This window comes from Salvelinus sp. IW2-2015, linkage group LG18 (assembly GCF_002910315.2).
Source record: "Salvelinus sp. IW2-2015 linkage group LG18, ASM291031v2, whole genome shotgun sequence".
Classification (NCBI taxonomy): domain Eukaryota; kingdom Metazoa; phylum Chordata; class Actinopteri; order Salmoniformes; family Salmonidae; genus Salvelinus; species Salvelinus sp. IW2-2015.
The window spans coordinates 8,551,439-8,566,569 of record NC_036858.1 but is presented as its reverse complement, the minus strand read 5'-3'; the positions used below and the strand labels follow the sequence as shown (position 1 = coordinate 8,566,569).

General features: G+C 42.5%; 1 protein-coding gene across 1 annotated transcript in view; it reads left to right on the top strand.

Annotated features, from left to right (window-relative positions):
• Positions 1-15,131, top strand: part of LOC111977323 (ras-related protein Rab-26) — a 181,365-nt gene that overhangs the window by 76,616 nt on the left and 89,618 nt on the right. Inside the window, 2 exon segments of the mRNA XM_024006699.3 lie at positions 6,472-6,513; positions 9,373-9,439. Of these exon segments, the coding sequence (XP_023862467.3) occupies positions 6,472-6,513; positions 9,373-9,439 (109 nt within the window).

Genomic DNA, 15,131 nt, shown 5'->3' with positions numbered 1-15,131 from the left:
GTGGTGGTCAAAGGTTGTTGAAAAGTGTGTAGCAGAAACAACTGATTGCCCACTTCAACAACAGCCCCTTCACATTACACTCCATTGCAGTTTGGCTTCAGAGCGGAAACACTCCACAGAAACGGCCAACTGCTTTCTTCTGGAAAATGTGAAGTCCAAGATGGACAAAGGGGGCGTTGTTGGGGCTGTGTTTCTGGACCTAAGGAAGGCTTTTGATACTGTTAACCATGAGATTCTCATTTCAAAATTGTCCAGTTCAACTTTTCCCCGATGCCTTGAGATGGATGAAATCATACCTTGAAGGCAGAACTCAGTGTGTCAGAGTGAGCAGGTAGTATACTAATGGGCCTGTAGTTACTCACGTCAGCAGGGTCGCCCGATTTAAAGATGGCCGTTATTATGGCCGACTTCCATACCCTTGGAAACACCCCCAGACCAATAGATGTGTTGGTGACCTTAGTAATGGGGCCAATGAGTGACTCCTTGTAGTTTTTAAGAAAGGTAGAGTCCAGCCCAAACACATCTTTGGCTTTAGAGTTCTTTAGTGAGCTAATCACCTTGTTCACCTTTGACTCAGAAACCTCCCTTATGATGAAGACAGGTTGAGCGTCATTCTGTGTTCTGTGTCAGTACCCTGACAGAGTCAATAAAGTAGGAATTGAAGGCTATTGCTATTTCGACTGCATCCTGTGTTAGATTGTTATTCACCATGATTTCTAGTCTTTTTGCAGTGTTACTATGGTCTTTCCCTGTTAACTTTTTTATATTCTCCCAGATCAATTTAGAATTTCCCTTTGCTTCACCAATTATGTTAATACAAAAGTTTGCCTTGGCCTGTCTGATTTCTTTCATCACCTTATTTCTCAACATGGTAAACCTACGTCTGTCATGCTCTAATTTGGATCTTAGGGCTATTTTTAGAGCATAATCTCGTTCTTTCATCAATTTCCAGATTTCTCCATTTAGCCAAGGAAGAGTGCTCTTTTGGCCAGGTTTGGATTTGATTTTCTTTAGGAAACCATTTATTGTAGTCTGGATTGTGGATAGAAAAACCTGACTATCAGCTTCCACGTCTGTATAGGACAAGAGATCATTCCAGTTAATTCCCTTAATTGCGTTTTCAAAATAGTTTAATTCACTCTTAGGTATTCTTAGTTGATCCGGCTTTCTAACAGTAGAGATGTTAAACCTGCTCTTAGACAGCTTTCTGGCTATAAGTTTCAGATTATGATCAGATAGCCCAGTAACCATATTGAATGATTTAGTCACTCTCTCTGGTTTATTACTGAACACCAAATCAATCTGTGTTTTAGAGCAACAAGTCACCCTTGTTGGCCCTTTAACTAGCTGTGTAAGGTCAAAGGTATTAGTGATCCGTTTGAGGGTTTTCCTACAAGACTTGTCATCATAATTAATATTAAAATCTCCCATTAAGATGACTTCTTTCCCAAAATCACATTCCCTAATCATGTTATTAAACTGATCAAAAAACACACTTTTGGTGGAAGGTGGCCTATACATTCCATTAAGGGTAAAAGACATTTGGGGAGAAAGTGTAACGTTCAGGCCAATACATTCTAGTGGGTTATCACATGACAACTCAATTTGTTTACATCGGATATGTTCTTTAATGTAAATCATCACACCCCCTCCTCTTCCTTCAATCCTGTCTCTCCTTTGTAGCCAGGCAMAATCAAAGCAGCATATGGAGACTTTTTATGGAGCCATGTCTCTGAGAGGCAGAGGAAGTCAAGGTTGGAGTCTGAGTAGATGTTGAATTTTATCACTTTTTGGAATGACACTACGAATGTTCAAGTGCCCCCCTAGTAGTCCCTTGGGCTTAGCTCGTGGGTCCCAGATGACTCCAGAGTGAATGACACATTGAAAAAAGTTACGTTTTCTGTGTTTTCTGACGGCTGGGTTTAGACCGTTTTGTTTCGTTTTGATTAGGGGCAGTTCGGTAGCGCAAGTAACAATCCCTCCCACCTGCACTGGATGCGGGGAACTAATTAAAACAGCTTGCGTACCAGAAGCAGAGTCAGGGATTGCATATAGCGACTTGGGTATGTTTGAAGAGTCAAAATCTATCCTGGAGCCGAGTGAGTTGAGAGAAACCATGGGACCATAGCACTCRCCCACTTCCACAGCGGCGACGATCAGTGGACGAGGCCATCCACTGCTATCCGGTGAGTATCGCTGGCTCGGTGATGTTAGGCCCAGGATTGAGTTGCACATCCCCGGAGAGCAGGAGGGTAGTGAACAGGTAGTTTAACAGTTTCCGATAAATGTTGGACTTGTGTTTGTTACGCCTAAGCGGTTCAATGGAATAGGGAGCGAGGTAGACTTGGCCATTATTCAGAACATTATGGTATGCTGTGTACTGTCCGCTCCCGTGGAACGGTGAACCAATGTGTTTGGTGTTGATATTCTCCGGTAGTAGACTGATTGTGTCATCCCAGCAAGAACGCACTGAGATTATCAGTAGAGCAGCTACATAACTGACAATCATGRCAAAGTACTGGAGATAAAACACATAATTGGGCTTYAACTCTTTGCATGAGTTACTTAGCTGGGGTCGGCGTACACCTGATGTTTTAGGTAAAATAACGGCATTCGTATGAGAAGCGGCACCTGCCGCACCACCCTGTCTTCCGTCCGCCATTATCCGTCCTCAAAAACCTCAAGTCGTAGGTAGAGTTAATTAAAGTGACTATGCAYAGATGACAACAGAGAGTGGCAGTGGTGTGGGCAATGTGAATAGTCTGGGTAGCCATTTGACTAGATATTCAGAAGTCTTATGGCTTGGGGGTAAAAGCTGTTTAGAAGCCTCTTGGACCAAGACTTGGCACTCCGGTACCGCTTGCCRTGTGGTAGCAGAGAGAACAGTTTATGACTAGGGTGGCTGGAGTCTTTCACAATTTTCAGGGCCTTCCTCTGACACCGCCTGGTACAGAGGTCCTGGATGGCAGGAAGCTTGGCCCCAGTGATGTACTGGGCCGTTCGCACTACTCTCTGTAGTGCCTTGCGTCGGAGGCCGAGCAGTTGCCGTACCAGGCAGTAATGCAACCAGTCAGGAAGCTCTCGATGGTGCAGCTGTAGAACCTTTTGAGGATCTGAGGACCCATGCCAAATCTTTTCAGTCTCCAGAGGGCGAATAGGTTTTGTCCTGCCCGCTTCACGACTGTCATGGTGTGCTTGGACCATGTTAGTTTGTTGGTAATGTGGACACCAAGGAACTTGAAGCTCTCAACCTGCTCCACTGCAAGCCCCGTTGATGAGAATGGGGGTGTGCTCGGTCCCCTTGTTCCTGATGTGTCCACAATCATCTCATTTGTCTTGATCACGTTGAGGGAGCGGTTGTTGTCCTCGCACCAGACGGCCAGGTCTCTGACCTTCTGACACTGTTGTGTCATCGGCAAATTTAATGATGGTGTAGGAGTTGTGCCTGGCCGTGCAGTCATGAGTGAACTGGGAGTACAGGAGGGGTCTGAGCAAACACCCCTGAGGGGCCCCTGTGTTGAGGATCAGCATGGCAAATGTGTTGTTACCTACCCTTACCACCTGGGGGCGGCCCATCAGGAAGTCCAGGATCCAGTTGCAGAGGGAGGTGTTTAGTCCCAGGGTTCTTAGCTTATTGATGAGCTTTGAGGGCACTATGGTGTTGAACGCTGAGCTGTAGTCAGTGAATAGCATTCTCTCATAGGTGTTCCTTCTGTCCATGTGGGAATAGGGCAGTGTGGAGTGCAATAGAGACTTCATAATCTGTGGATCTGTTGGGCGGTATGCAAATTGGAGTGGGTTTAGGGTTTCTGAGATGATGGTGTGGATGTGAGCCATGACCAGCCTTTCAAAGCACTTCATGGCTACAGACGTGAGTGCTACGGGTCGTAGTAATTTAGGCAGGTTACCTAGTGTTCTTGGGCACAGGCACTATGGTGGTCTGCTTAAAACATGTTGGGTATTACAGACTCGGACAAGGAGAGAGGTTGAAAATGTCAGTGAAGACACTTGCTAGTTGGTCAGCGCATGCTCGCAGTACACGTCCTGGTAATCCATCTGGCCTTGCGGCCTTGTGTATGTTGACCTGTCTAAAGGTCTTACTCACATCAGCTGCGGAGAGCGTGATCACACAGTCTTCCGGTACAGCTGGTGCTCTCATGCTTGTTTCAGTGTTATTTGCCTCGAAGCGAGCATAGAAGTAGTTTAGCTCGTCTGGTAGGCTCGTGTCACTGGGCAGCTCTCGSCTGTGCTTCCCTTTGTAGTCTATAATGGTTTGCAGGCCCTGCCACATCTGACGAGCGTCAGAGCCGGTGTAGTACGACTTGATCTTCGTCCTGTATTGAYGCTTTGCCTGTTTGATGGGTCGTCGGAGAGCATAGTGGGATTTCTTATAAGCTTCCGGGCTAGAGTCCCGCTCCTTGAATGCTGCAGCTCTAGCCATTAGCTCAGTGTGGATGCTGCCTGTAATCCATGGTTTCTGATTGGGGTTTGTCCGTACGGTCACTGTGGGAACGACATCATCGATGCACTTATTGATGAAGTCAATGACTGATGTGGTTTACTCCTCAATGCCATTGGAGGAATCCCGGAACATATTCCAGTCTGTGCTAGCAAAACAGTCCTGTAGCTCAGCATCTGCTTCATCTGACCACTTTTTTATTGATTTAGTCATTGGTGCTTCCTGTTTTAATTTTTGCTTGTAAGCAGGAATCAGGAGGATAGAATTATCGTCAGATTTGCCAAATGGAGGGCGAGGGAGAGCTTTGTATGCATCTCTGTGTRTGGAGTATAGGTTGTCCAGAGGTCTTTTTCCTCTGGTTGCACATTTAACATGTTGATAGAAATTAGGTTAAACTGATTTAAGTTTCCCTGCATTAAAGTCCCCGGCTACTAGGAGTGCCACCTCTGGTTGGGCGTTTTCTTGTTTGCTTATGGCGGAATAGAGCTCATGCAATGCTATCTTGGTGCCAGCCTCTGACTGWRGTGGYATGTAAACAGCTATGAAGAATATAGATGAGAACTCTCTCGGTAGGTAGTGTGGTCTGCATGTGCATTGTGGGGTGCTGCCAGGGACAGAAGCCTCACTGAGTTTAAGAAAAATGACGTCAACGCAGTCTCCATCACTAATACTACTGACAGCATGGAGAGAGAGAAAGAGGAGAGCAAGAGAATATGAGTGAGTGATGACAGTGAGAATGGCAGAGAAAGAGAGAGGGACAGAACGAGAGAGAATGACAGGGAGACAGAGAGAGAGAGACGAGAGCAGAGATCAAGGAGAGAGAATGCATGAGGAAAGAGAATTGTCTTGGTTCAGGTTTAGTAATCAGAGCTTCTTCCTTCTCACAAGGAATGTTGGATCCAGTATGTCATTGGCCAGCTCAGACTTCCTCTCTAAACCTCGCCTCTGCCTACTTCTCCACTCTTCTGCCAAGGTCCTAAATGGATTGGATTCCTGAAGAATCCAGTCAGCTTTCTTTTCACCAATCCACTCACTGAACTTCCATGTTGTCATTTGCACAAACAAAAATGAGTAGTCACATTTCTCTCTCACATTGTTTCTCATTGATTTACAGATAACCTTCAAACTGCAAATTGACAGCATGGATAATAGTGATCTAGCATCATATCGTCGTGCTGTGGAACAGCTGCTCCATACAGTCCCCCAGTAACTGTAAAACAGTCATATCCCCATAGAGACAGTTTAACAGCAGAGCAGTAACATTAACACCGGGCCATTTAGGTGTGACTGTCTGTCTGTATGCTACAGGACACTGTAACCTGCCCCATACAGGCCCAACTGAATGATCAAGACACAATGTGGTAGCCTTGACTGTGACCCTCAATGCCCTGTAACTCACTTCCCTCTGTCTGTGTGTGTGTGTGTGTGTGTGTGTTGTGTGTGTGTGTGTGTGTGTGTGTGTGTGTGTGTGTGTGTGTGTGTGTTGTGGTGTGTGTGTGTGTGTTGTGTGTGTGTGTGTGTGTGTGTGCAACAGCATGATATTTGTGTACCCACGCTTGTGTGTACCCGTGCCTACATGCTTGTGGTGTATGCTCACATGCCGACGTGTGTTTGTCATAGCAGTGTTGGCCAAAACTGCTTAGCCATGGCTGAGTGTTAAGGTGATGAAACACTGTGTAACAGCCAAGCAGCAGTGTGATTGAGCCGTACGGTCTCAGCCAGTACAGTTTATCCTGGTGATAGCAGTGATCAAAGTCAACCAGGTGGGGTGAGGGGGGCATTACACACCCTGAGCATGTAAATAACGGAAATACTTCCAAGAATCTTTCACTTCATTACATGTTGTCTACAAGCAAGGATCTTCATACTGTTATATAAGCATCACTTTCTTTTAACAGTAATCCAAATGTTGTCCTTGTTTTGCCAAGAGCTCCATCTGAATCAAAGGACATATTCTGTTCAATGTTTTACTGTTTGAAAACCTATTATTTTTCTGTCCTTTTGTCTTTCAGAATAAAGTGTTGAACATTGATGCGCTGAAGGTCAAACTGCAGGTAAGAAAATAGCTTTTTTTAACCTTAACGCATTTTCATTTCATTTCATGTTCGTTCTTGAATATTGTGTGTTTGTGTGTCTGTCTCTCTGTCTGTGCTGTTGTTGTTGTGTGTGTGTGTGTGTGTGTGTGTGTGTGTGTGTGGTGTGTGTGTGGTGTGTGTGTGTGTGTGTGTGTGTGTGTTGTGTGTGTGTGTGTGTGTGTGTGTGTGCCAAATATCTGTCGAGTTAGCAGATGCCAATATTCTGCTGTTCCATGCAGAACTGAAGATCACAAATTGTCCCAAATCGCACCCTATTCCCTATTTCTATTAGTGCACTACTTTTTTGACCAAGACCGATAGGGTTCTGGTCAAAAGTAATGCACTATAAGGAAATTGAGTGCTATTTGGGACGTAGCCTGAAGACTCTCTGTAGATATTACACTGTCCATTAGGATTATTCGTTCTGTTTGTCAGACAGACACACACTGTTATCAGTGTTGTTGTGTAATCATGCAGATGTAGGATTTTAATATACGCCAGTTTGCCACAGCAGGAAAAGAATCCTGCAGCAACAGGAAATGTAATTTATTATGTGGATTATAATTAATAAACATTTTTTCGAGGTTGATACATTTTTTGTAAGGGAAAATTTAGTCTGAAATTTCAAAGTGGAAATTACAAACTTCAAAAGCCTTTTTAAACCTCAAATACACTACATGTTTTAAATGTCCTGCATTGCGTCTGTAATGCTGCTATAGAAGATGTATGTGTCCATTGCTTAGTTCAAAGACACCAATCGCACTTTAATTACTTCTGGTGTCTGATTTCACATCATAGAAGCTGAAGGTGATTGCTATTTTGAAAGTAGGAAAGGTAATCATGATAGACTGGACATGACTGCAATTGTTCCACACTTTGTGATGTGTTGGCTATCTTCCATGTAACATGTTATTGTCTACATGAGTAGAATAACAGAATATTTGGCATAGCTGTCAGATGAGACAGGGATGGGTATACATGTCTGGGTGTGTGTGTGTGTCTGTGTGGGGGTGTATATACTTGCATGTTTGCATGTCTATGTGTGTATCTGTGTCCATGCCTGTGTATCTATGTGTCTGTGTGTGTCTTATCCCTTGCCTTCCCTTCTCTCTACATTTAGTATTCATACCCACACCCCGTCTCTCATTACATTTGACATTTTAGTCAGTTAGCAGACGCTTTTATCCAGAGCAACTTACAGTTAGTGCATTCACCTTAAGATAGCTAGGTGGGACAACCACATATCTCAATCATGGTAAGTACATTTTTCCTCAATAAAGTCGCTATCAGTAAAGTCAGTGATAGTTGGGGGGGGGGAAAGTCAAGTGTGAGGCAAGTAAAAAAACAAAAAACAACAACGAGCATTTTCAAGAGCAACTTTAGTAACGAGGGTTTCGAGAAACAGCTCGGAGATCTAACGGAGGCGCCTGCAAAGGTTCTAATGATGAACGTAGTCTGAAGATGCTTTGGGAAACCAGGCCCAGATAGATGGATAGATAGATAGATGGATGATAGAGGGATAGTGTGAGGGAGAAATAGCGTGCCATTGGAAATCAAATCAAATCAAATTGTATTTGTCACGACAGGTGTAGTCCGTACCGTGAAATGCTTACTTACAAGCCCATAAACAACAATGCAGTTTTAAGAAAAATAATAGTTAAGAAAATATTTACTAAGTAAAGTACCTCCTCCCTATAGGCTGTCTCATTGTCAGTGATCAGGCCTACCACCGTTGTGTCGTCGGCAAACTTAATGATGGTGTTGGAGTTGTGCTTGGCCACGCAGTCGTGGGTGAACAGGAAATACAGGAGGGGGCTAAGCACGCACCCCTGAGGGGCCCCCGTGTTGAGGATCAGCGTGACAGATGTGTTGTTGCCTACCCTTACCCGTCAGGAAGTTCATGATCCAGTCACATAGGGAGGTGTTTAGTCCCAGGGTCCTTGGCTTTGTGATGAGCTTTGAGGGCACTATGGTGTTGAACGCTGAGCTGTGGTCAATGAAAAGCATTCTCACGTAGGTGTTCCTTTTGTCCAGGTGGGAAAGAGCAGTGTGGAGTAAATAGTAAAGTACAGATAATGATGCATGGAGGGACATGTCAAAATGCGGAATTTTGGCACTTTATCAAGTCTTTATTCATATAAAAAATCTGATTTATTGAATTTTCAATGTGGTCTATACTAAAGGTCACTTCAATTAATATAACTTTTAAAATTCAATATTTGTGCACAATTTCTACTTAAAATATCAAACGGATACAAATACATAAAGATGGGTTAGTTGACGTCACGGAAATGATGCGCACGCTTCAATGGAGCAGAAGTCTGAGTTGTTGTGATTCTGAATGGCCAGATAGCTACCAACAATAGCAAGGAACTGCCACATGGGGACTCGTAAGTGACTCATTTCATCTTGGTCTTGATACCATGTCTTGTTTTGAGGTGTTTTGACTGATTTCACATCAATGCTAATATGACTACAATTCGCTAGTTAGCTAACCAACAACTGTAAAGGTGTATTTGAGAGAGAACAAGTGCTCATTGCCAATCAGGTGTGTCCTCAGCCAACCCTTCAGGACTGTACACACGAGCAGCGCTTGGTGTTGCCGTTGTGAATTTAAAGTGGATTATAGTCATTGTTACTATAAATGGGCTACATTCAAAATACATTTTCCCAGAGAGAAAAATGCATTTCATGTACATGATTYATATCTCAGATCCTCTATTCCTAGCAGTTCATTCATTGAGCTGCTGGTAGCTGCTGTAGGCCCATTGATGAGTGAGAACAGTCATTATAGAGTGGGAGAGGGATGATGATGATGTCATATGTCTTCCTACTCAGATCTGGGACACTGCTGGGCAAGAAAGATTCCGCAGCGTCACACACGCCTACTACCGCGACGCTCATGGTAAGTTGTGTGTGTGTTTAGGAGCACCATACAGTACCCTGGCTRCATTTTATCTCCTCCATTGGTACACATTGCCTGGTGGTTGTTCATCAAGCTCGGTGTGTGTGACTCATATTTAAGTGTGTGTGTATGTGAAGATTACTTTCTCTGGTTCTCCAGCAGCAGATCGCTGACAGTTTCTCCTCTGCCTCCTGCTGTGAGGCTTGCTGAYGGGAAGACGGTGAGGTGGGCTCCTCTCTGGTACACCACTGTAATGAGAGACAGACAAGTAGTGTTTATTGCTGGAGGGGACAACAGTTCAGTTTGGGGAAAATGGAGCATTCCTTAGTAATGTCAGGGACTAAGGAGGTAAACATTTACCTACTTGAGAAGACGCATGATTGTTGTGTTTACACCAGTTAGACTGTGTTGTATTTGTCGTCAAGTCTACTGCAGATGTAGAGAAGAAGTAGACAGGGAAGAGTATGTGTGTGTGTGTTTGTGTGTGTGTTCAGTATGTATTCTCGCATTCTCACAGACAGTATCTCGAGCTGTGCAGAGAGCCAGTGCTGGGCTGATCTGTCAGAACAGYGCTCTGTGTTCACTGATCTTCAGGGAGCATTCACTCGTCTCACATACCTTTTTAAATAAAGCTCATTCAAAGTGACTGTCAGAACTGCAGCAGTGGATGCTTTCAGACTGCGGGTCATGGACGCTGTCACTTCCTGGGAACCGCTGGATAATGGCTCCCACTCCGGTTTAGGCCTTAATGGAAGCTTGAACTTGTTCATAGAGGTGTTGAGAATATATCATTTGCTAAATGTCATGGCTGAGAATGTATAGTAAGACAGATAAATGTTCAATAGTGCCAGAAATCACCCTGTACTTGAAACCTTGTGTAAGTTTTGATGGGCCTAGAAACCAAGTGACTTTACCATAGAAATGAATAGATTAATTTAATTGTGTTGATTTGGTAATCACCCCTTTACCAATATGGAGTTCATCATAGGTATTTTCTATCTAGACCAGGGGTRTCTAACTCATTTTGCCCGTGGGCCGCATCCGGTCTTCAACGAGGTCCGGAGAGCCGCACTGAAAATTGGGTATATTTCCTTGCAGTCACTATTATAAAACAAATTGTCCTCTATCCAACGTTWTTGGAGTTTTAGATGCTTCCTGACTGTCTAGTGATTATTAGCAAGCTGGACAGTCAATAAACTSTATGAATGTAGGTCCATTGACTCTGCACAGAGATTATTTGTGAGCTGGAAAGTCAAGAATATAGGTCCATYATAATTTTTTATTTGGTTTTAGTCATTTTAAAGTATATTGAGTTTGTTTCACCACCAAAATTATTATTATTATTATTTTTTTTTTTACCCAAACCACCCACAGGCCGTATGTTTGACACCATACTGGTCAATGATATCACCAACTCCAAGGATTTTTTTATAGGCATCATAGACACACATAGGCATAATTTTGTCCTCGGGAGAACCATTAGTGCTTAGTACATAGTGACTTGCGCCCTTTCCAGTTTGGGCAGTGCCTGGGCATCCGTTGGCCCAAATCCATCAATTACGCTACTAACGAGTGAACATGAAAATCTCAAGTAAACAAATGGAGAAATTCGTTTTTCAACTGCTCCCACAATGCCTGCAATCTGTTGAACCCATCTGGGTTCATCCTGTCGCATCCAAAACCAGACAGAATTCTCTCTCCCAGGACTAGTGAGAAAGTCACTCACTCCCTTACAGCCATCTGCAGAATGTCGTTCCACCACAGGGTGCTTCTTCACTAAAATATCTTCTTCACAAAGATATTAAGAGAATGATGAAGTTGATACTTGATAAGATTTGCAGTCCAGTGTGCGTGATACAGTATAATGAATGTAGCGATAAGGGTTATAGAACGTAGAGGAACAGTGTGATACAATGTAATGAACAGTGTGATACAGTGTAATGAACGTAGAGAACAGTGTGATACAGCGTAATGAACATAGAGAACAGTGTGATACAGTATAATACGTAGAGAACAGTGTTGATACAGTATAACTAACAGTGTGATACAGTGTAATGAACGTAGAAAACAGTGTGATACAGTGTAATGACGTAGAGAACAGTGGATACAGTAGTATACGTTGTAACGTAGTAGAACAGTGTGATACAGTATAATGAACGTAGAGAACAGTGTGATACAGTATAATGAACGTGAGAACAGTGTGATACAGTATAACTAACAGTTGATACAGTGTAATGAACGTAGAAACAGTGTGATACAGTATAATGAACGTAGAGAACAGTTGATACAGTGTACTGAACGTAGAGAAACAGTGTGATACAGTGTAATGACGTAGAGAACAGTGTATACAGTATAACTAACAGTGTGATACAGCGTAATGAACATAGAGAACAGTGTGATACAGTGTAATGAACGTAGAGAACCATGTTGATACAGTGTAATGAACGTAGAGAACCATGTGATACAGTTGTAATGAACGTAGAAAACAGTGTGATACAGTGTTAGAACGTAGAGAACAGTGTGATACAGTATAATTAACAGTGTGATACAGTGTAATGAACGTAAGAAACAGTGTGATACATAATGAACGTGAGAACAGTGTGATACAGTGTAATGAACGTAGAAAACAGTGTGATACGTATAATGAACGTAGAAAACAGTGTGATACAGATAATGAACTGAGAACAGTGTGATACAGTGTAATGAACGTAGAGAACAGTGTGATACAGTATAACTAACAGTGTGATACAGCGTAATGACATAGAGAACAGTGTGATACAGTGTAATGAACGTAGAGAACCATGTGATACAGTGTAATGAACGTAGAAAACAGTGTGATACAGTGTTATAGAACGTAGAGAACAGTGTGATACAGTATAATTAACAGTGTGATACAGTGTAATGAACGTAGAAAACAGTGTGATACAGTATAATGAACGTAGAGAACAGTTGATACAGTATAATGAACGATATGAGAACAGTGTGATACAGTGTAATGAACGTAGAGAACAGTGTGATACAGTATAACTAACAGTGTGATACAGCGTAATGAACATTAGAGAACAGTGTATAACAGTGTAATGACATAGAGAACAGTGTGATACAGTATAATTAACAGGGTGATACAGAACGTAGAAAACAGTGTGATACAGTATAATGAACGTTGAGAACAGTGTGATACAGTGAATGAACGTAGAGAACAGTGTGATACAGTATAACTAACAGTGTGATACAGCGTAATGAATAGAGAACAGTGATAAGATGAAACATGTACAGATAAACAGTGTAATGAACGTAGAAACAGTGTATACAGTATAATGAACGTGAGAACAGTGTGCTACAGTGTAATGCACGTAGAACAGTGTGATACAGTGTTAATGAATGTAGTGAACAGTGTGATACAGTGTTATGAACGTAGAGAACAGTGTGATACATGTAATGAAAGTAGAGAACAGTGTGATACAGTGTAATGAACGTAGAGAACAGTGTAATGAACATAGAGAACAGTGTGATACAGTGTAATGAAGTAGAACAGTGTAAGAACATAGAGAACAGTGTGATACAGTGTAATGAACGTGAGAACAGTGTAATGAACATAGAGAACAGTGTGATACAGTGTAATGAACGTAGAGAACAGTGTGATACAGTGTAATGAACATAGAGAACAGTGTGATACAGTGAATGAACGTACGAAGAGTGTGATACAGTGTAATGAACGTAGAGAACAGTGTTGATACAGTATAATGAACAGTGTGATACAGTGTAATGAACAGTGTGATACAGTATAATGAAAATGTAGAGAACAGTGTTATGACAGTAGAGAACAGTGTGATACAGTGTAATGAACGTAGAGAACAGTGTGATACAGTATAAATGAACATAGAGAACAGTGTTATACAGTGTAATGAACGTAGTGAACAAGTGATACAGTATAATGAACAGTGTGATACAGTGTAATAACAGTAGAGACCAGTGTGATACAGGTATAATTGAACAGTGGGATTACATGTAATAAACGTAGAGAACAGTGTGATACAGTATAATGAACGTAGAGAACAGTGTATACAAGATAATGAACGTAGAGAACAGTGTGATACAGTTTAATGAACGTAAGACCAGTTGTGAGACAGTATGAATGTGAGAACAGTGTGATACAGTGTAATAACGTAGAGAACATGTGATACAGGTGTTATGACGTAGAGACGTGTGATACAGTTATAATGAACGTAGAGACAGGTGATACAGTATAATGACGTAGATACGTGTGATACAGTATAATGACGTAGAACAGTGTGAGAACAGTGTAATGAACAGTGTGATACAGTGTAATTAACATAGAAACAGTGTGATACGTAGAATGAACAGTTGTTGATACAGTGTAATTAACGGTAGAGAACAGTGTGATTAACAGTATGAACAATGAACAGTGTGATTAACAGTGTAATTGAACTGAGGGAACAAGTGTGTGGATACAGTATAATAACGTAGAGAACAGTGTGATACAGTATAATAACGTAGAGAACAGTGTGATAACAGTATAATGAACGTAGAGAACTATGTTGAGTAGGCCATGATACAGTATATAATGAACAGTGTGATACAGTGTAATTAACGTAGAGAACAGTGTGATACAGTGTAATGATACAGCATCTCTCCTTCTTTATTGATTTTTTTTTTTCTTTCTCTTTCTCTTTCTTTATTTCCTTTCTTCTGCCTACAAGCCTTCCATACTGCAACTATAATAGGAGACATGCTGCTAGTCTCTCTGATGGTCTCTCTGTTTGTCGGTGCTTTCTGGGCTGGGGAATGTAACTTTTATCATTGCACTGCACATGAGGAATAGAGTTGTCAGCTATACTGGTCTGTGAGCACGGTGTGAATGAGGGCTTGTAGACGCGTGCTTGTGCCTCTAATACAGGCCAAACTGTGGGAGTGGGGCTTGATGTGGGGCTTGATGTGGGACCTGATGTGGGGCCTGATGGAAGGCGTGGCACACACATGGATAGAGAGAGAAAAATAAGAGGAGGAAAGGATGGAACAAAGGGAAATGATTTAGCGTTGTTGTTTATTGTGTTCAGTCCACCATTAGAGTTGTCCTCTAAAGTCTTACTTCTCAGACGAATGAGGGATATTTTGAATATAATACAAATCTAGAATAAGAAACTATTGAAGTGATTGATAGAGATGAAGAGATACATGTAGTGGGCTGATTTGGAGTATCACAGTTTGGAGCGCACTCGGCACTGTCGCTGCATGATAAGTGTCCACCACTCCTCTCCTTTTCTGGCTCGTTGTCTCCATCTTTAGTTGCTCCTCTCCTCCCTAATGGCTACCTATGCATCCTGCTCAACAGCAGCCCCAGGAGAAATATGTCATATCTCAGGGGGACAGGGAGTGAGGGATGAGAGAGAGAGAGAGAGAGAGAGAGAGAGAGAGAGAGAGAGAGAAGGCAGATGGAGGAGAGGGAAACTGAGGGAAAAGGTAGTTGAGAGAGAAGAAGAACAGGCCTCCTGCTGCATATTAAACCAGGACGTTCAGATCACTGGATGAAGGACCAGGGCTTTACTATATTGGAAGTGAGTGGAGGATACTCAGACGTTTTCTCACATTTCTGAACCCTCCAGCAGAGTATCCTCCTCTACTACCCTGCCGCTCATTTTCTCCATCACCCTTCTCCTCTCACACTTTCTCT